The 21,228-nt window shown below is 63.3% G+C and overlaps 1 protein-coding gene across 3 annotated transcripts; it reads left to right on the plus strand.

Moving 5' to 3' along the window:
- Nucleotides 1–580: 580 nt before the first annotated feature.
- CHID1 (chitinase domain containing 1) lies at nt 581–20,483 on the plus strand. Of its 3 annotated transcripts, none has more exons than XR_013337396.1 (13): nt 581–658; nt 1,041–1,194; nt 1,717–1,866; nt 2,125–2,257; nt 2,947–2,991; nt 3,459–3,565; nt 3,943–4,004; nt 6,763–6,855; nt 11,506–11,607; nt 12,157–12,312; nt 19,804–19,908; nt 20,128–20,170; nt 20,303–20,348. XR_013337396.1 is itself a non-coding variant. In XM_077773375.1 (13 exons), exons 2-13 carry the CDS (start codon nt 1,084–1,086, stop codon nt 20,399–20,401), a joined length of 1,182 nt encoding a protein of 393 aa, XP_077629501.1. In that variant the 5' UTR covers nt 583–658; nt 1,041–1,083; the 3' UTR covers nt 20,402–20,483. The 3 variants fall into 3 exon arrangements, 2 of the variants coding, with proteins under 2 accessions (XP_077629501.1, XP_077629503.1); XM_077773375.1 differs by having other exon boundaries at nt 583–658; nt 19,804–19,884; nt 20,303–20,483; XM_077773377.1 differs by lacking the exons at nt 581–658; nt 1,041–1,194; nt 1,717–1,866 and having other exon boundaries at nt 2,125–2,306; nt 19,804–19,884; nt 20,303–20,483.
- Nucleotides 20,484–21,228: the final 745 nt, after the last annotated feature.

Below are 21,228 nucleotides of genomic sequence, written 5' to 3' on the forward strand. Positions count from 1 at the left end.
GGTTTTTGTGCATTAAAAGATATGAGTGTATCTCCTCATTTTCCTTTTTTTTTTTAATATTTTTATTTTTTATTTCTAGGAGAGAGAGAGAGAGACAGCGTGAGCAGGGGAGGGTCAGAGAGAGAGGGAGATACAGACTCTGAAATAGGCTCCAGGCTCTGAGCTGGCAGTCAGCACAGAGCCCGATGAGGGGCTCGAACCCACGAACCGCGAAATCACGACCTAAGCGAAAGTCGGACGCTTAACCGACTAAGCCACCCAGGCGCCCCTTTGTTTTCCTTTTATAGTGGGGCATTTTTTATTAGAGTGCCATTGATGTATAAGTTCTTTGCTTGTTATGGATAGATAATGGGTAGAAATGTGTTATGAAGTATATTCTAATTTTTTTCTGGTTTATTTTTTAATTTTTTTTGTTTTCTAAATGAAAGTTTCACTTTTTTTTTTCTTGACGTTCATCCATTTATTTTAAGAGAGTGCAAGCGGGGAAGGGGCAGAGAGAAGGAGACACAGAATTCCAAGCAGGTTCCACACTGTCAGCACAGAACCTGATGCAGGGCTTGAACTCACGAACTGTGAGATCATGACCTGAGCTGAGATCAAGAATCAGACGCCCAGCTGAGTGAGCCACCCAGGCACACCGGAAGTGTCACATTTTAATGTAATGAATTCTTTTGGCCTTTTCTTTACTAACCTAACCTCCACCATTGCTGATGTACTTGGAAAAGCTTTCTATTTTTTCTAGTCCTTTCCATGGTACTTGTTTTACACTTAAACCTTCCAGTAGTCTATTTTCCTTGGGTTGGTTGAGGGCAGTCATCATTCCTAGATGGCTGCCCATAGTCAGGGAGGCCCCTTTCTGGACACCTGAGAGGAACGAGGGGCCCAGCAGTGCTGGAAGCTGGGTAGGCCGCTGGGCCTGGCCCAGAGTAGGGCTCTGTCCAGGGGCCAGTGCCACGAGGACCCAGGCCCTGTTGGATGCTCCATTTGACAGAAGGGACACCCCATGCTGCTGGTGGTCATGCGCTCTGCTATCTCTGCAGCCCCCTGGACCCCAGGATTGGACTGCACTGTGACACTGCCATCATGAGGGCGCTCCTCGGCACGATCTGGCTTGCTCTGGCCTGCAGCTCTGTTCATACGACTTTGTCAAAGTCAGATGCCAAGAAGGCCGCCTCGAAGACGCTGCTGGAGAAGGTAGGGGGTGGTTAGGGCCGGCCCCTCATGCCTTTTTCCTGCCCACCAGAGCCACGCGCCAAGGCTTGGGATGCGGTGCTGCAGTCTGTGAGCCAGGATGCTGGGGCCTTGGCCTCCTTGGGTGGCTGGCCAGTACTGCCCAGGGCTCTGGCCAGATGGCCCAGGAGGGAGTGGCTTCTGGTGCTGGGACTGAGGGTGTGCCCATCCCCACTGGCCCCAGTTTCAGCCCTCACCCCCTCCTCTGCTTCTTTCCATGCCCACACTCTCGACTTGCTTGCGCAGGTCTGTGATACGCACGGCGGTCGAACAGATCAGACGCCAGATGAACCATGCCTCTGCACCATTTTCTGGGATGAGAGAGAGTCCTCGAGGGTGGGCCTGTCCTGGGGGCTCTGGGTCAGTGGCACCATGTTGACCCCAGGACACGTAGCCTGGCTAATGAGAAGACCGTCGCTGCTGCTCAGGGCCCGTGTCCCGCCCACGGCAGGCCCTGACCACCTTCTCCTGTTGCTTTTGTTTCAGACCCAGTTTTCAGAGAAGCCGGTCCAAGACCGGGGTCTGGTGGTGACGGACCTTAGGGCAGAGGATGTGGTTCTGGAGCATCGTAGCTACTGCTCACCTAAGGCCCGGGAGAGGCACTTTGCTGGGGATGTCCTGGGCTACGTCACTCCAGTAAGCCAGGCCCTGGGGTGGATAGGCAGGTCCCGAGGGCAAGGCGGCCACCGGGGTCTTTGTCCTCACCTCCCTGGGCTACCGCCGTGCAGGTGCAGCAGGAGAGAGGCCTCCCGAAGAAGTGAGAGTCCTGCCGAGGGTTTTCTGGGACTTGTCCTGCACAGCACAGGCCGTTCTGTGCTGTCCCATCCCAGAGGTGTCTCCAGGGCCCTCTGTCCCCAGCGGCAAGCGTGCTCACCTTTCTCCATTTTCTGCCAGTGGAACAGCCATGGCTATGACGTTGCAAAGGTCTTCGGGGGCAAATTCACGCAGATCTCGCCCGTGTGGCTGCAGCTTAAGCGGCGCGGCCGGGAGATGTTCGAGGTCACAGGCCTTCACGACGTGGACCAAGGTTCTCACGTTGCTGCCCATCTGTGCTCGTCCTGAGGGCCCAGAAGGGTGTGAGTGCCCGTCTGTGTGTGTGAACGTGAGGGTGTGATTCTGTGGGAGTGTGTGTGTGTAGCTGAGTGTGTGTGTCAGTGTGACAACTGTCTGGCATTGGCCAAAACCCTGTTCCCCTCAGCACTTTGTACACTGGTCCAGGGAGGAGGTATCTGGGAGGGCTTGGCCGTCCTGACAGCCGCTTCCGTGAGCATGCACCCAAGTTCCAGTAACCGTCCCCCTTTTGGGTCTGGAGAGAGGGCGCGTTAGCTAGTTGTGGAGCAGCCGCTCTTCAAGACAGGGAGGGCAGTGTCCAAGGACAGGCTGGGCAGCCCTGGGACTCGGCCGCTGGGCACTCCTCAGCTGGAGAAACAGTCCCAGCCCCCTGGGAGGCCACGCTTCCCTGGGTGTGGCTGATGCCACGGTGTTCCCCTAGTGGCCCAAGGGTCTGACCCGTCCTGGCTGCTCTGCATGGAGAGGAGAGGGGTAGGGAGGGGGCCGGGGGAGGAGGAGGAGGGGGCTGGACCTGCAGACTCTCTCCTGCTGCTCTCCTTCTGCACCCTCATTGCATGAGACCCAGCATTTTCTTCCTTGGGTCTGGGTCTTCATGCAGCCAAGGGGCTGTGTCCCGGCACCAACTGTCCTTTCCCTGTCCCACAGGGTGGATGCGGGCAGTCAGGAAGCAGGCCAAGGGCTTACGTATAGGTAAGTCCGACAGGCCTGGGCTTGCGGGCACCCAGCCCTTCAGCTACACGCCGCGCGTGTCCCCGGCAGGACTAGGCGGAATGACACCGGCCCTGCCCCATCCTGGAGGGCACGCCTGGCTGGGGTCTTCCCAGAGTGTGGGTGGGGCTGGCAGAGCCTGGAGGTTGGAGCACAGGAGCAGGTGACAGCTGAGCAGGTGGAGCCATCGGGGGCGGGTCCCGGTGGGGAGGAGGGTCCAGCAGGAGCCAGGCAGCGACGAGCTGGGGGAGCTGGGGTCCGGGCACTCGGAGACTTGGCATGTGAGGGGGAGAGAGGTCAGCACTACTCACCGGCCCCAGAGCCCCTCCCTTGCCAGGCCTTGTGGGTGCCCAGCTGTGTGCTCGCTCTGCTCTTGATGGCCAAGAGCTGCCCTGGGGACATGCCAAGCACAGAAGGGTCACTGTCTCTGTGTGGGTCTGTCCCCCAAGTGCCCCGACTCCTGTTTGAGGACTGGACTCATGAAGACTTTCGGAGCGTCTTGGACAGCGAGGACGAGATAGAAGAGCTCGGCAAGACCATAATCCAGGTGGCCAAGGTGAGGCCGGGAGCTGCATGGGAGCAGGGTGCCCTGGGCTTCACCTTGACCACAGATGTCCCTGGAGCTGGGGGAGTCTTCCTTCGGGTGACAGCCAGCTGCCCTTCTGGGAGGGGCCTGTCCTGCTGGTTTTTCAGGCCCCCCCCCGGGTTGGGGTTGGGGAGGGGGCACTTGAGGGGACAGGACATGTGACCACCTGGTCCCTCTGCTCCTGGCTCCTATGGGGAACCCCCCCCCCCATTGCCCCTTTCTAAGAGGGGCTTCCGGGCCTGCCGTGACCTCACTGCGTGAATGCTGGCGGCTGGCTCCGTGTTGCCTTCCCACCCGGCCCCACCGGGGTCACCGGACCCCCTTTCACCTGCCCTGTGCCTTTTCAGAGCCAGCACTTCGATGGCTTCGTGGTAGAGGTCTGGAGCCAGCTGCTGAGCCAGAAGCACACGTGAGTGGGCTCTGTGCTCTTCCTGGCCCCCCGGTGTCCTGGAGGGAGGGCTGAGGGAGGCCGTCATGGGGGGACAGGGGCAGCACCTCGAGAACAGCCAGGGGTCAGCATCTGGCTCTGACCGCGCTGCTTTGCAGGCCTGGATGCCTGTGTGGGTGGTAAAGGCCACAAGATCAACATCACCCAAGAGTACCCTGTGGGAAGGCAGGGGCCCGGGCGGTGACACCCGTATCAGGCTTGGACACCAGCCCAGACGCCTCTGCTGAGCAGCACCGAGCCTTCCTAGGGATGAGGAGAAGAGGTCGGCAGGGCCACAGAGTCATCTGGGAGGAGAGCCAGCCGCCCAGGCCCTCAGGCGCTGCGCGCTCCCCTCGCAGGGCACCTGAGTGACCAGGGAGTGGTGAAGTGTCCCCTGCGGCAGCCACTGCCTGCTTCTGTCAGGGATGTGGGGGCAGAGCAGTGGGGTGGCCCACATGGTGCAGGGGGCAGCAGAGGCTGGCAACCAGCTACCGCCGGTTCTGAAAGCCTCCCCTCGCTTTCCTGCCTGAAGGAGTCCCAGCCCAAAGCCTGAGCCCCCAGCAGGGAACACTGGGCTGGGGCTCCCCGCGAGGCCTCCCTCCTGTCCTGCGGCTGCAGTCCGTTCTCTGTGCACCCGGAGGTGGTGTCCCCAAGCGGGTCTCCTGTCTCCACGTGCACGGGGAGCGCATGTTGTTCTGGCCTGTGCCTGGAGCCAGGCACGTCTGGGGCTCCCTGCCCAGCTTTGCAGGGGTAGGCCTGTCTGGGCAGCTAGGGCTCCTGCCCCACTTGGGCACCAACCCCTAGCCCTGGGAGAGGGCCCTGAGGCCCAGTTTGTGCAGGACGATGCGTGAAGACAATGGGAGCTGAGTTGAGGGATGTACTGTGTTTACCGGGACCTGGCACAGGGCCAGTGTATTGGGGGCTCTGGCTATTGGCAGGGAGCCTGCCCCCCACCTCTCCTCCCAAGGCTTTGCTATCATCTTTGCAGGGCAAAGGCCTTAGCAAGGTGACCTTCTAGCACCTTCTGATGCAGCTTCTCACTAGACAGCTGCATTCCGCCCAGGCTCATAGCACGGGGTGGGGATTTGCCTGAGCCGCAGCCAGGATGTAGCAGGCACGTGATGAGGGGGTGGTTGGCAGGGCAGGCAGGGGGCCAGGTGGAGTAGGGCAGAGAGCAGCCAGCCTGGCAGATGGCTGTGGGCACATTGCTAGCTGGGAACCATCTCCCGGGACGGAATATGCCTGGCTGTGGCAGGGCATGATGGGAAACAGCCTGGAAAGGCCAGTGTGGCAAATGCTATGGGGCACATGGCCTGTGTATGATGGGGGCGATGGCATAGCAGCTCCATGACCCCTGTGTCCCACAGAAGTCCTCTGGGGAGGGGCAGGTGGTCTGAGCCAGTGGAACAGCCAGGGATGATGTCTAGCTCTAGTGAGTGGCTGGGTCCCCTCCATTCATACCCAGGGTGTGGCAGGCCTGTTCCCTGGCACGGGGGTGACCGTAGGTTCCCTGCTGGTGGGTGCAGCCCCAGGGCCGTCCAGAAAGCCAGAGAGCAAGTGACGGTGATCGTGCTGCAATGTGACAGCTGTTGGCAGCACTGATGGAAGCGTGTGTCCCCTGAGGGTGAGCCTGACCGCAGCCCAAGCCGCCTCCTGGGAGAGTCACCATGGCAGCAGGGATCACGCCTGCTAAACCCCAGTCAGGCGGTCAGTGCCCATCCATTCCCGTCGAGACCACGGGGACTGCGCCTGTGCTGCTGGGTCCTGGAGGTGGGCACTGGCACTGTGCCCTGGTCACACAGGGGTGGCCAGTGAGAGTGCAAGTGCGCTGGACCCTGTGGGGGGAGGACTCGCTGTGCTCTCCGGATGGGGCCCAGGGCCCCCCTCACAGTGCTGGCAGGGCCAGGCCAGAGTGAATGCACAGAGCATGGGACCGTCCTGGAACCTGCCAGTGGCATGAGGGGGTTGGGGTGCCTGACAGGTGCTCCCAGGTGGTACCTGGAGCTGAGCTAGTCTCTGTTCAACTGGGCATACCTGCCGCGGCTCTAGGGGCCAGAGCCATGACGCCGCCTCCCTCCCTCTTCCCACCTGGTGGCCCACTCCGTGTTGAGACACGTCCAGGCACAAGTGGAGAGTCCCATGTGATGCCCACCCACAGGTGCTCCTCCTCTGTGTCCCAGGGCTGGGGGTGCATCCTTCCCTAGGACAGACACACAGCTGTGTCTTCCAGGCTGAGGGTGGCCATGCAAGGGGACTGGGTTGTCGAGGCCAGTGCTTTGGGGTGCTGGGCTAGGGTTCCCCCTGCAGCCCAAGCCCTGGTTGCTAGAGCTGCCCTCTAGCAGTTCTGGTCCCGAGGCCCCGCGTCGGTGCTGTGTGGCATTCACTGAGTCCTGTGGTGTTTCATGGCCTGGGCTGACCCAGCCACCAGCAGGTCGCCCACTGGCCAAGCTGTGTGTCTGCGAGAGTCCAGACGTGACAGGGTGCTGCCCAGACACCCCTTTGTTCCCCACGTCATTCTCAGGGTGATCCTGGGGGAGGAAGGCCAGGGGCCAGCCCACTTTCGGTGGAAGGTGACCCCCACGGGGCTGCTGGGCTGCCTGGTGCTCGAGTGTGTGAAGTGCGCAGGGCCTCTCTGGAGCCCATACTTCCGGGGCAGAAAGTGATGACAGGGCGCCTGCCCTGTAGCAGGTCTGGGTCAAGCCCCTCAACTTCCTGTTCTTGTTCTTCTGGTTCTTTGCAGGGGCCTCATCCACATGCTCACCCACCTGGCTGAGGCCCTGCACCAGGCCCGGCTGCTGGCCATCCTGGTCATCCCGCCGGCCGTCACTCCCGGGTAAGTGCCTTGCTCGCTGTGGCCTGGGACCTAGGGCAGCCCTCTGGGCGTGTGCTACCCTTCTCCCCAAATGTTGGAAGATGCTCGAAGTTCCTAAATTTGAGGGGCTGCATTTTCTAGATACTCCCACTCTCAGGTGAAGTATTGCCACAGCGCAGAGCTTTAGGATGAGTCCGTACCTTCTGCACCCTTGGGAGGTCAGGGCTGTGTGGTCACCAGGCCTCCTTCCTGGGCCTGACTGTTCCCCGTTCCCTGCCCAGTGAGGCAGCGCTGTCAGAACCCAGGGAACAGGGAGGCCGAGCAGCCCGGGCCCTAGTTGTCGGAGCCGTGTCCCCTCTGCCCAGGGTATCACCCAGACGCTCCAGATCTACCGTGAGGACTGAGGGCAGACCCGGGGTCAAATGGCAGGGTCTTGTTGGGGAGGGAACCACAGAGCCCAGGCGGGACAGACTGGGGGCTCTGTTTGGCCTTTGCCAGCCCAGCCCCTCAGCCCACAGGGGTCCACTGGGCTCCCCCCAGCTGCCCTGGAAAGGAGCAGCTGGCCCTCCCAGCTGCTGAGCGGCAGCACAGGGGTGCGCCAGTCGGTGGGAGCAGCATGGGTGGGCCTCCGGGGCCCGTGACACCCAGCTGTGGTTCGCAGGCTGACAGACTCAGAAGTCCTAGCAGATGCTCACACGGAGCCTTCAGGTCACTCCGGCAACGGAGACAGATGTTCCCTGGGGGCAGGCCTGCCTGGCCTTCATGCCCCCCAGCAGCCTGTGCGTCCCACCCGAGGCCTGTGCACGTGGCTTAGGGCTGCGGTCCCCCGCTCCCTTTGCATCTCCTGGGTGTCAGCCTGCCGTCTGAGTTTCCCTCCCACACTTTCAGGGTCCTTGGTCCATCGGGGTGGGCTGCAGTGGGGCTGGGGTTCATACCTGTGTCCTCAGGTCCCACCATGGGTGGGGAGGGTCTCACAGGCCGGCAGCTCCCACATGGGGCAGGGAGGGTGGTGCTCGACCCAGGAGGGAGCCCAGCCAGAGCCTTACCTGTCTGTCCTTCCTCCCACGTGCAGAGAGCGCGTGCACGTTTGTGAATGCGTGTGGGGTGCACGCATGTCATGGGGCTGCTCCCAGGATGGGTTCTTGTGGTATTCTGAGGTTAGAGCTGGACCTGGGGCTGGAAGAGGAGCCCGTGCTCCCGGAAGGCCGAGCGCGAACTCTCTAGAGCCTGTGGCCGTGGCTGTGGTGCTTGGCGCCCATTTCCTGGCTCTCCCAGTTTCTGTGAGTGGTTTGGGGGGTGGGAGGTACTTGGCCGGGTGGAGACCGTGTTGTCCTTCGTGGTCAAGAGCCGTCTGTGGGATGGGTGCAGGAGGGGTTACCGGTGAAGGTCAGCTCCTAGAGGCTGGGGGCATCTCCTCAGGCTGAGGGCAGGTACTACCCAGTCCTGCAGCCCCCCCACCCCCACAGAGCCTGGCATCTTCTGTTGAGTGTGTTGGACCCAGGCCACCCCCTGGGCCTGGCTTTCCTGCTGGTGCCCTCTGTGTCTGGGGATCTTACCCTTTCCTTACCTGGGCTCCTGGCACCCAGGCAGATAGTGGACGGCCTGCCCCTCATCCCGCCGCCACCCTGAGAGGACAGTGGCGGCTGAGAGGGTCTGTCCAGAGGGAGGGACCGTGGCCAGTGTGGTCAGGGCTGAGGGTGGGGGGGGTCCTAGGCGCTGATGGGCTCATGGGCTGTGGACATGACCGGCCTGCCCCTCCTGGCGGTCTCAGTGTGTGCTGCCCACATGCGGTTGAGGAGTGTAGGCCCGGGCTGTGCTGTCCCAGCTGTGAGCCAGCCCGGCCTTTCCCCCGAGGCTCTGGCTCGTGGTGCCCACAGGAGTTTGTCGTGTTGGCATTTACCTCCCACGTGATCGCAGATAGCCGTCCCTACAGACCAGCCCAGTAAGTGCGTGGTCTTGGCATTTTCCGCAGCGGGACATAATTGTGCTCATCATTCACCTCACAAAGGCTGGCTCTGGCGCACAGAACAACAGCTCCGGGAGGGAGTCTGCGGTGCTTTTTTCTGCTGTGGGTCGTGTCTGGGACTATTGGCTCAGGTAGCCATGCTGACCTTGAGCCCTGCTCCTAAGGTTACAGCCCTGCCTCCAGTGGAGCTGGCACTCTAGAACTTTCCATCAGCCTCACAACGCAGATGGAGACCCCAGCTCTGGGTAGAGGAGGAGCCACAGGGTTGAGTAATTGGGAGGCAGTCGGGGACCTGGGTGACTGGGCCTGTGGGGGATAGGCGTGGGTGCTCCCACAGCAAGAATGTGGGCAGTGACCCTGCCTTCCACACATCAACAGTTAGGTGCCCCTCAGGGCTGCTGGGGGGCGGCTCTGTGGCCGGTGGCAGGAGCTAGTGGCCATTCCCAGAGCCTGCACTGACCTCAGCGAGAGTCAGGCTGGGGAGGGCTGGTCAGGGGGAGGACTTGAGGTTTACCACCGATAAGCGACTGGTTTGTGGTGTCTGGGGGAAGATACCAGCAGGGGAGGAGGTGGAGGGTGAAACTGCACACACAGGCCCGTAGGGGCTGGAGGACTGGGGAGACGGGACAGGACCCTCTGGAGAAGAGGCCAGTTGGCCCCATGAGAGGTGGGGTCCCCAGCAGGTTGGAGCAACTGGGGCCCAGCCCCTGGCACGGCAGCCAGCCAGGGCGACGGAGAGGGCGGTGTCCACCACTTGGGGGTGAAGCGGGGGGGTGAGGGACAGAGGGTTAGGAGTCCTGGGCCAGGCATGAAGCCCTAGAGGCACACAGAGGGGGGCTGCCAGGAAGAAGGTTGAGGGGAAGACAGACCCCCAAGTGGGGCGGGGGCCCCCAGGACCACCACCTCCGGGCCAGCAATCTCAGTGTCCAGGAGGAAACCGGCTGGAGGCCACACTGTGTGTCTGCCATCTGGCTGCCTGGAGAGGGAGGCCAGGGCTGCACCAAGTTTGCTGGGCCCACCCCTCACCTGCAGTGCCCTTCCCTGCTCCGGCAGCTGTGGGGTCTCAAGGTAAAGGGCCCTGCGTGGCTGCCCAGCCTTCTAGAAAGGAGGGATGTGCACACTGGGAAGAAGATGTTTGGGGAACAGACGTCTGCAGACCAAGGCCGTCCCTGGAGAAGCTCCTGGGAGTCCGTGTGGCGCCCGTGTGGCGGACCAGCCCAGAAGCGCTGGACACCCTGGAAGGATGTCACGGGAAGGCAGATTGTGGGATGGACTCCATGAAGCTTCTGGAAACCGCCCCTAACAGGGTAGCCACCGAGGTTAGCAAAGGAGGAGAGGCTCAAGGAGTCGTGCCTGCCATAAGCCCGCTCTAGGTGCCGGAAGCCCTCCCCAGACTGTGAGCTGCTCAGGGCGGAGTATCGAAAACCTACAGCTCCGTGGCCCCATGGCCAGCATCGGGGTGTCTGCTCCAGGCAGGGGCGGGCATGAAAGCCAGTCGGATAGGACCCTCTCCCAGCTCTTCTTCCTGGGCCTCACACCCGTTCGAGTCCTGCCCCAGGCTGGCCTTCCCTATGCACCTGCCTGGGTCCCCTCTCCCAGTGGAGCAGGGAAAGTGCCGGGCCCCCGGGAAGCCGAGACGTGGGCCTAAGGGGCATACCCCCTGCTGGACCATGCCACAGCAGCCCACAGCCCTGCCATCCCTCCTGAGCCACTGAATCCGGAAATGACAGGGCCTAGTCGTGTGACTGCCCCACCTGGAGACAGGTGAGCCTTTGAAATGGGAAGTGTTTTCCTAAAGCTGATGTGCCCACTGTTTATGTGGCACTCCAGGCTGAGGCCTGGAGGGCACAAGATGTGTTCACGTGGCTGCCTGTGGCCTGTCTTCCTTTTGCTGGGGCCTGGCATCTTCTGGTTCACTCTGGGGGGACCTGTCCCCAGTGTGGCCATCGGGGAGTGTGGCTGTTGTTGCCCAGCAAAGCATTTGCCTCCGGGTGCGTCCTGGAGCACCCCTTTGTGTCTGGTGCTCCCCACTGAGTCGAGACCGTGAGGCCGTCGTCCGCTAGCTCTGCTTATCTTCAGGTCCTGCGAGTGCCCTGTGTCTCTGGGGGACCTGTGCCTGGCATCCTAGCTGCTCCCCCCAAAAGCAGCTGGAGAAGCTTTTCTCTGGGCTGGAGTGGGGCGGCCTTGGGACAGGGTCCTGTGGAATGGATGACCATCACTGAGGTCCCTGCAGACACACTTGCCCGGGGTTTTGGGGGTGCAGGCTGAGAAGAGGGGTCCTGTCTCATGTGGAAGGCTCTCCTGGGGACGTGGCCACCTTTGGCATCGCTGCGGGCAGGCCACCTGTGGGGACGGGGCTGTCCTGGAACTGGGCTGATCCTGTGGTGCCCTTGGATGCGTGGCCCAGAGGGTGGGGGCAGGGAGAGAAATGAGCCTTTGCTTGACCTTCGACCTTGGGCTCCACCTGCTGCCCTTCCCAGGTCCCCCCACCCCCCACTCTTGGAATGTGGCCCTGACCGATACGGGCTGAGTCCTATAACTGAGTAACAAGTTATCTTCCGGGGAAAGTGACTGCAGCCCTCCCACCGCATGGGGTGGAAGCGGTGTGCTCGGGGGGCCCAGCCAGCGCCCCTGTCCTCAGTTGCACTCGGGTGTTGGCTGGGCCGTGAGGGGGGGAGGTGGCAGTCATGCCTCTCTCTCTGCAGGACTGACCAGCTGGGCGTGTTCACTCACAAGGAGTTCGAGCAGCTGGCCCCCCTGCTGGATGGCTTCAGCCTCATGACCTATGACTACCCCACAGCACAGCAGTGAGTGCGGGTGCCAGGGGCCCCGTGAGTTTCATGCCCCAGAGATGCTTGCCTCCTCTGGGGCCTGGACCCTGGACACTCAGAGGGACAAGGCCTGGCCTCCTGCCAGTGTGCTTGGGGCCATGCTGCTGTCAGCTCTTGGCTCCGGGGGCGCGGAGGACCCTAAGCCCACTGTTGCCCCCGCACTGGGTAGCCTTCACATTTTTGGGGCCTGTGAGAAGGGCAGTGGACAGCCCTCGTGGGACCACCATCCTGGGTTGTGCCCCCAACACGGTGGCTGCTGGCACTGGACGTGCCTTATTGCCAAGAAGGTGCTCCTGTGGGGGGACGGGGGGTCGCTGCCTCAAAGGGAGCCTCTGGTGCAGGCATGTCACGGTGCTGCCCGCTGCTGTCTCTGTCCCCTGGGGAGGCCCTGGGCGCGGTGAACGCAGGCATAGGTCCGGCTGGAAGCCACTGTGGGAGACCTGCTGCCTGGTGCCCTCCTTCCCACCCTGCCCCAGCCTGACACCTCTCCCTGCTGCTGAATCCCACTCCCCGCTTCCCCCGCAGGCCCGGCCCCAATGCACCACTGTCCTGGGTTCGAGCCTGCGTCCAGGTCCTGGACCCCAAGTCCAAGTGGCGGAGCAAGATCCTCCTGGGGCTCAACCTCTACGGCATGGACTATGCAGCCTCCAGGGATGCCCGTGAGCCCGTCATCGGAGCCAGGTGAGCCCCAGGCTGCCCAGCACACGTGGTGGCCTCCTGTGCTATCCTGCATCCCAGGCTCTCGTTCCGGTGGGTCCGTGTGTCCCCTGGAGGTGGTGGCTTAGAGCAAGGGAGGAGGCCTGGGGCGGTGTGACCCCCACACACCTGGGGCCTGTAGGCGGAGCCCCTCGGAGCCTGCTGGGTTGGGGGCACCTTCCCAGCACTGCAGCTGGGATGCCCCCCTCGAGATCCCCCCTGGCCTCGGGCATGCGGACCACCTCCCGAAAGCACGGGGCACGTGGGCCTGGCCTGGGAGGCGCTCGGTTCTCATGCACATCTGCACTTGCACTTGGCATCATTTCCTGCCCAAACAGCCCCCAAGGTCTCTTGCCTTTCAGGTCTGCTGGAATCAAATGCTTTTTCTTTTTTTAACAGTTTGTTGTTGTTGTTTTTTTAACTTTATTTATTTTGAGAAAGAGAGAAAGGGCGCGAGCAGGGGAGAGGTAGAGAGAGAGTTTCCCAAGCAGGCCCACGATATCAGCACAGAGCCCGACATGGGGGTCAAACCCATAAAGTGAGATTATGACCTGAGCTGAAATGAAGTCAGACACTTAACCAGCTGAGCCACCCGGGTGCCCCGGCTGGTATCGAATTCTTGTCATCTGTGTTTTGCGTTGGTTTTTTGGAAGATATTCTTGCTGGGGGTGTGATTCTAGGCTGTCCTGGCCCGCGAGACGCCCCTGGCGCCCGGTGTGGTTTGGTTAACACACAACTTCCCTGCAGTTTTCTTTATGTGCTCTGTACTTGGTTTTCGTTGAGCTTTTGGGATCTGTGTATTTGTACTGTTCATGACATTTGGAACATCTTTGGTTTTTTCAAACATTTTTTATGTCCCTTTTCTTTTTCGGGCCCTCAAATACATGTGAGGTCAGTTGATTTGTTCCCTGCCCCGATACTCGTTTTATTTCCCTTTTGTGGGTGTTTGTTGGCCTCGTCAGGGGCCACACACGTCAGAGACTGACGTGTGTCTCTGTCCTGCCTTCTGTGCTATCACAGCCTGGGCTTCCCCGTCACATCCAGAAGCTGGCATTGGGTTTTCTCTTCCGTGTGTCCTGTGCTTCGCCGTGGGGGCTGGGCTGTGACAGCTGCTCCCCGAGGCAGGCCCTGCCTGGGCCCGCTCCGCCGGTGGCTCTCCTCCCCAGGCTCCTGTCTGGCCGGAGCTCTGCAGCCTGTGCCCCTAGGTTGGACACATTGTGAATTTCGCCTTCTTGGGCGTTGGCGCTCCTGAATCTTGTCAATCTTTGTTCAGGGTGCCTCGGAGCCGTGGGAGCCGGCCACGGGGAGCAGGCCCCGACGCTGTGACTTGGGTGCGCACCTGTTGCAGCCTGCTGTCCTTGGAGGGGTGTCTCCACGGGTCACCAGCAGGGCTGCCCCCATCAGGCACACGGCATGTCAGCCCCGGCGGGGGCCGGCTGCCTTGCCGGGGCTGTCGTCCATGGTGACTCCCTGAAGCTGTGCCTCGGTGGTGGGACAGGGGCTGCCTGGTTGGCCCTTGGCTGCGCTCACGGGTTCGAAGGGGCTGCTCCCAGTCACTTGCCCAGTGGGCTGGGGGGCTTCCCTGTTTCCCTCTAGGCCCCTCCTCTGTGGGTGGGGCCTCCAGGACAAGGAAGAATGCCCATGAGGGCCCAGAGCCACCCCTCACCTCAGGTGTCCCTGGATCGGGCCCCTCCATGGGTGGGACCCCGGGATAGGCCATGTTCCGAAGTGGTGGCCCTGCCAGGACCATGTCCCCTGGGTACGCAGCTGGTGCTGGGGTTTGGGGTCCGGTGTAGGCCTGTGCTACCCACTCCTGTCCTGCCCCCTGACTCTGGGCGTATTTTGGGTCCCTGAACCTGAGTCTGCCCCTGTCTGCTGAGAAAGGCCTTGGGAAGTGGCGTGGACGCAGTGTGGATGGCAGAGCTGGAGTGAGAAGGCCAAGGAGCGGCTCCCTGGCTCCGGGAGGGCTGCCGCGGTGCCTGGCCAATTGCTGGGGCGTTGCCTCATCTCCCAGCAGAGTGGGGTTCTTGGCCCCTGGCCACCCCTCCCTGAGAGCTCCCCCTTCCTGTCCATTTGTCCTGGTCAGGTGCCCTAATGCACCCTTCTGACATGGGATTGCTGAGAAAGTTCTGGAAGCATTGCCGGTGTCCCCGCTCTTCCCCACAGCCTTGACGGGGTGCCTGGCTCAAGGAGGCAGTGGGCAGAGCCCCGTCCAGAGCTGGGGCTCCCAGCACCAGGCCCCAGGGAGCTGCTGAGCAGTCAGCCAGGGGTCGGAGGATGATTCCTCCTGCTGTGGAGGGAGGCATCGCACAGGGCCCCCACATCCCCCACCCGCCTCTGCTCCAGCCTCGGGCTCCGCTGGCCCAGGCCTAGGGGGGGTGGGGCAGGGGGCTGAGCCTTGCGGTGCCTCGAACTCAGCCACCTGCGCTGCAGTACTCACCCCCCCCCCTTGGGGCTTGAACCGTACGCAGACTGTCACTGTCCCCAGTCCTGGAGGCCAGAGCCCGAGGTCGAGGCGTGGGCAGGGCCGGGCCCTCCCGAGGTGCCTCTCCTGTGTGTGGACAGCCATCCTCTCCCTATGTCCTCATGGGGTCGTCCCTCTGTGCGTGTCTGTGTCCTGATCCCCTCTTTTTACGAGGACCCCGGTCACATGGGATCAAGGCTGATCCCGGTGACCCCATGTTACCTCAGTCACCTCTGTAAAGTCCCTGTCTCCAGATACAGTCACGTTCTGGGGTGCTGGGGGTCAGGACCCCAATGTAGGAATCTGGGGGACACAGTTCATCTCTGCCCCCACCTGAGGGTGGAGAGTTACTGTTGATTCACTAAGCGTTGGCCCCGCAGCGGCACGTGGAGTGGACCGTCAGGCTTGTTAACCCCACACACGCAGCCCAGGGGTGTGGCGGGCTGTGTGTCAGGGTGAGCACTCACTGCCCCGCCCCTGCCTCGCCCCTCCGCAGGGAGCAGAAGGCAGCTCCAGCCCCAGCTCCCTCTCAGCAGGGCGTCCCTCAGGCCCCGGGTAGCAGGGCCAGGGCTCACCATCTCACAGCCCTACAGAGAGGGGCTGAGGGGCCTCGCGGAGGCAAGAGACCTATGGCAGGCAGACAGGGTGGGCACCACAGCCTCCGGGCACCAGGTGCCGCCTCGCCTGAGAATCTGGAGCAGAGGAGGGGTCACGTCTGCTTCTGGGGAGGGCCATAGTGGAGGGCTGCCCCAGGGTCACCTGCACAGGCCTGGCCGTGCTCCTCTGCACCCCAGGCCCCCACCTGCCGAGCTATAGAATGGGGCCAGGCCTGGTGCCGAGACCCGGCGAGAGACCCTGCCGTCCTGATGGTGGCTTCCTCCGCACCCCCCTCCCCGGGCCCCCTGGGCGATCTCAGGCCGCGGGTGAAGGGGCTGAGACACAGGCTGCACCCAGGGAAGACAGAGCTGCTGTGCTAATGAGGGACCTCGAGCCTCGGCCCCAGACGAGGTGGGGAGGGGCAGGCACACGGCCCTTACATGGCGGCTCCCACACCCCCCCCAACATGGTCGGACTCACAGTGAGGGGACCTTTGCCAAAGTGAGGTCTCAAGCAGAGCACGGTCCCCGGTGCAGCACCTTCCCCGGGGTTTGCGTCACAGCGAGCTGGCCCTGTGGAGGGCATGCAGGGCCGAGGGGGATCGGGAGGGACGCCCCCACCCTCCAGGAGAGGGGAGCCACGCCTGGGGAGGGGTCACCTCCCCACAGGCCAGTCCTGGGGTGCGAGCCGCAGTCCAGGAAGAATGTAGTCGAATGACAGCAGCTCCTGGTGCAAACCAGACACACACAGATGGGGCTCTGGCCCAGGTGCCAACACGAGCCCCCTCCACACCCAGCAGGAGTCCCCCTGTCCCCAGGGGCCCCCGACCCCTGCAACGCCAACAGGGACGCCAACAGCGAAGCACCCCTCAGGCCCCTGTGGGTTTCCTTCCACCTCCTTTGCCTGAGTCTTCCAGGCAGCCCTCCTGGCCTGCAGGGAAGGCCTGACGGGCCCGCCTCTCTCCGGGCCTCATGTCTCTGATCCCCGTGAGCCAGACGGGAGAGCTCAGCAGGCTGTTCACTGGTGCCTTTGTTTGCCGGGGGGGGCGGTGCTCAGGAGCAGGACCCTGGAAATGCAGTTCACCAGGATGCCGCCCCGGCCAGCCCCCACCCCCCAGGAACCTACTGCAGCGGACCCCACCCCCCGTGCAGGTGACAGTGGGCTGAGCCCCCCAGTCTCTCAGCTTCGGTGCCGACGGAAGCCCTCCCTGTCTTGGCCTCCCCAGCACGGAGGCCTGGCCCTTCGTGGCAGGTGTCCTCAGCCTCTTCCAGGACAGTGGGGGCATCAGCCGCCCCACCATCTGCTCGGCCCCAGACAGAGCCAGGACCCTGTAGTGGGGGCAGGAGGCCAGCCCCCACGGGCCTGGCATGGGGTCTCACGACCTCTGCCAGCCAGGCTAGTGTTCTGTGCCCGCCAAGGGGACCTGAGGGGGCCCCGGTCTGCAGTGGCTGTTGGCTCGTGTCCTGAGTTTCCCTCCCTCCTCCCCTCCCGACTCCCTAGTCTCTGTTGCCATCCCTGGGCCACACGCGGACCTTGTCCTGACCGGGCTCCTCCGTGTGGCCTGCTCTCTCCCTAACTGCAAGGAGTTTGGGCAGCTGTGAAACACCCCAGGAGGTGGCACGGGACTAGGTGCTGATCTGTGGGTCCCCGTGCCTGCCGGGGCCCTCTGCTGAGAGGCTGTGCTGCTTGCCTGGCAGGCCCAGCCTGGCCCCACGGCACCCCCAGCGCCAGTCCCTGTGGGCCCCTGGTCTTCTGCACCTTTGGGGCTTGTGGTCCCCACCCTGTATCTGCTGCCCTTGCCTGGGGGTCCCCAGCCAGGGCACAGCCAGCTGGGTCCATAAAGGATGGGTCCTGCTTGGAAGTGTCCTTGAGACTGCGGGGCACCCAGCTCCCCCAGTCGAGGACAGCGGGTCTGTGTGAGGCCCCGCAGGCGGGGCGCTGCCCCAGCAACCGCGGAGGGATGCCTGTGCCTGGTCCCCCTTCGGCGGCCTCCCTGGCCGCCTCCCTGTGGCTCTGGGCCTGCCCTCTGTCTTCGCGCCCCGGTCTTTGTCTTCCTTTCCTTCTGCTGGGTCCTGCCTCCGGGCACCCTGGTCTTGCATCTCGATCCTGGGCCTCCTTGTGTGCCCTGCCTGGCTTTAGAGTTGCCTTTGTCCCTGCGTGGCTCCCCGGGTGTCTTCTCCTGTGGCCCCGCCTCACTTTGGAGGTTTTCCTCCAGGCACAGTCCGTGAAAGGCAGCGCAGGAGGAGTCCCCATGTCACCCACACAGGAGCAGCTCATAGCATGGGCCTGCGTCAGGGAGACCCTGCCCCGTCCACGTCCAGCCTGAGAAGATGGTCAGCAAGGGCACAGCCCCGACTGCATGCCTGCCAGGGCGGCGGGGGCAGTTCTGGGGTGCTCTGGCTGCAGTGGGGGCGGTAACAAGGAGAGGGCACTGGGCACGTGGCTCCCACTCTGCATGTTTGTCAGGCCCCAAACCCCCTTGCCAACGGGAGGTCAGGGGTCCAGGCTGGCAGGGACCCCTCCCGAGGCTGGGGTGTGGGCGGGTCCGGCACGGGTGGGTTGCTCAGACTCCGTCTAGACGGTCCCGTGCCTCTGGTCTCGTGGGGCAGGGGTCCCGGCATTGAGTGCAGGGCGACCTCAGGTCCCACCAGTGAAGGTGAGAAGCCACATCCCAGTATCCTTTGGGGCAGGAGGCACCCCTCCGACCCTCCTTGGGGTCTCCCCTCCCTGGCTGTGGTGGGTCCTGCGCATGTGCATCCTCACTGCCCATTTGCCATTGGAGTCCTTTCTCTAAGCGGCTGCCGGGTGGTCTCCGTGGGTGCCCCTCCCCCCCCACCCGAAGACTCAGGAACGTCCTCGTCCCAGTGCAGAATGTCCTCTCCCTGGGGTTCCTGGCACCCTTAGCCTCAGCCTTGTACCTTTTGGGGGGGGTCCACACTCCGTAAACCCGCCGTTTCAGAGGGTGGGGTGCCGGGGCGTTCATCTCAAGTGTGCAGCCAGCACCTCAAATTCCACATTTTCCTCCCCAAAGAGCAGCCTTGGGCCGCCTTAGCAGTACCCCCAGCCCCCCGCCCCCGTGATCCCAGGCTGCATTCCGTCTGCGGGATTGCCCGGTCTGGGTGTTCGTGCAGCCAGAGCTGCACCGTGTGTGCTTGAGGGCTCGCTCACTCGCTCGCATGAGCTGGGGAAACGCTCCGCCCTTGTTTTTGAAGTATTTCCCTCACTTGCTTCTGTCTCTGGCTCCCACCTTTCATTTCCCTTGTCTCTTCCCTTCCCCCTGGGCCCTCCCCTCCCGTCTCTCTCGTCTGCGCCCCACTGTGCCCTCACCCAGGGCTTGCTCCCCAAGGCCTGTGTCCCTGGGGCTGCGCTCAGGCGGCACGGGGTCCTGTGTGCCCCAGCCCTGTCACTCAGGGNGGGCCCGTCCTGCAGCATCTGCCCACGACCCTGGTGCGGGAGCCTGGGAGCAGGGGCAGCTGGGTCAAATGCCCTGCCCTTCACCCCACCGCACCCTCCCGTCTGGCCCTGCACACCCTGCCCTGCACATCCTGGATTCTACCCACAGAGCCGCTGAGCACACATCGGATCAGAAATCACAGATAATCTGAATGAACTGAGAACCGTGTTTCAATTAAGGATAATTCGATAACCTTGGGTGGTTGGAGTTGCAGGTCGCCCCCTCACCAGTAGGCACCCGTCCCTCTCCTCCATCACTTGTCTGCCGGGGGACACTGCCCGCTGCTGGGAGGCCCTGCCGTCCTGGTCCCACAGCACCTTGGGAAGTCACCTGTCCTCTGCGTGTGTCTGGGGGGCAGGGAGACCGGCTCCTGGCAGTCAGAAAGGACTGCTGTGGGCATGGGGCAGCCCTGGGGCAGCCTGGCCTCTGGAAGAGTTCGGAAACCACTGCCCCCGCCTGCTGTCCCCGGAGAGCTGGGCTGGGGACCCCAGGCCCTGCTCTTCCGGGGAGGCCTGGGGTTTGACCTGAATGCCCCCGCATGCCGCTTTCCCCGTGGCGCTCAGGGCGGTCGCCACACGTGCCTAGCATGCCCTGTGCGCCCCGCACATGCAGCGCCCTGAATCCAGGCGCCCTCGCTCTGTCCACTTGGACACTCACGGTGTAGCTGTCACAGAGGCCCCGTCAGGACAGCCAGCCCGTGCTCCCACCTGCATAGCCCAGGGCAGTGAGCTTCCGGGCTCCTGAGATTGGAGCGGTCTGTTCCCTCTCGTTTGTGTCCCCCGTCCCCCTCCCCCCCGCACTGAGGACGTGAGGCCCCCAGCCCACATTCGCCAGGGGCAGGGTGTCCCATGCCCCGTCTTGTGCTCCTGTCCAGGGTACACGCGTGGTCCTCAGCCACGGTGACCGTCCTGGTGTGCAGGCTGTCTCGAGGACTCCCACACCCATGTCCGGCTCCCCACAGGTACATCCAGATCCTGAAAGACCACAGGCCCCGGATCGTGTGGGACAGTCAAGCAGCAGAGCACTTCTTCGAGTACAAGAAGTGAGTGTCCGGAGGCGGCTGTAGGTGAGGGCTGTGAGTGCCCAGGCTGGCCAAGGGCCCGGGGCCTTGAGCTCGACCTCTGCCCTGAGGGCTGATCCGCCCAAGGGCCCAAGGCGTGGGACCTGTGGGGCTGCCTTCCCAGCAGGGCCTGAGGCCTCTGCTGACGGGGAGGAGGGCACAGCGCTCCCCTGTTGGGTGGGGTTGGGGGAGGCAGGAGGCAGGAGGCCTAATCCTCTTTTGCAGAAGCCGCGGAGGGAGGCACATCGTCTTCTACCCAACTCTGAAGGTACTCGCGGGCCCGCCTTTGTGCCGGGGGTAGGGGGCAGGGACTGCACCCTTCCGGAGCGACCCTTGATCTCAGCCAGCAGCGGAGGGCAGCACAGGGCCTGCAGGGCACGTACCCCCNCTGGGCCCGCAGTCTGTGCAGGTGCGGCTGGAGCTGGCCAGGGAGCTGGGTGTCGGCGTGTCCCTGTGGGAGCTGGGCCAGGGCCTGGATTACTTCTACGACCTGCTCTAGGCCCGGCGCCGCGGGGACGTGTGCCCTCCTGAGCGGTGGAGTGACCAGCTCGTAAGAAAATACAGACTCTTCTCTTTTCCGATGGGTTCCTGCTGTGGTCCTTGACTGGTGGTGGGAGGGGCCCGGGGAGCCACGCCTCCTCATCAGCGATGGGGGGGCAGTCCTGGAGGGGGTGCTGGGAACGCAGGCCCCTCCCACCCAGCCCTCACCGCTGCCTGTCGGCCAGGTGGGGGCAGGACCAGGCCCTCACGGGTGGACCCCAGGCCTCTGGCAGAGCCCAGTGTCAGCCCGGGGCTGTACTGCGGGGCCTTGGCCTCCCGCTGCCCTGCTGGCTCAGTCTGCCGGCCAAGCCGCACGCGACGAGGGTGTACGCCGCTGTAGAAAGCTGGGCTCAGAGCAGCTTTTCCATCTGCAGAGGCCCTGGACCCCACAGGGCAATGGAAGGACCCCCGTGGGCCTCACGGTCAGGTTCCACCCACAAGGTAGCTAGGCCCCCAGGATGAAACCTCAGGAGATGCTGGGGCTGCCGGTAGCCAAAGACTCTGGCCCCCAGCCCCGCAGCCCCCCGGCCAGAGGGGCTGCTCACGCCTACTCCCCAGTAACTAACCTCTATGGGCTCCAGCAGCGGACCCCTCGGGAACCATGCCAGTCCAGGGCCCGGAGCCAGGGTTCTGCCCACCCAGGGCAGACGCCGTGTGTGAGTGTGCGGCCGCCCCACGGCTCTGGCTTCCCCTACACACTGGGGTTAGAGCCTCGAGCTGGGAGTCCTGGGGTGGACGTGAAGCCAGAAGGGCTCCAAAGGGGAGGTTGCATGTTTTGAGGGGCAG

This window comes from Crocuta crocuta, unplaced genomic scaffold, assembly GCF_008692635.1.
Source record: "Crocuta crocuta isolate KB4526 unplaced genomic scaffold, BGI_CrCroc_1.0 scaffold1161, whole genome shotgun sequence".
In the NCBI taxonomy this organism is placed as follows: domain Eukaryota; kingdom Metazoa; phylum Chordata; class Mammalia; order Carnivora; family Hyaenidae; genus Crocuta; species Crocuta crocuta.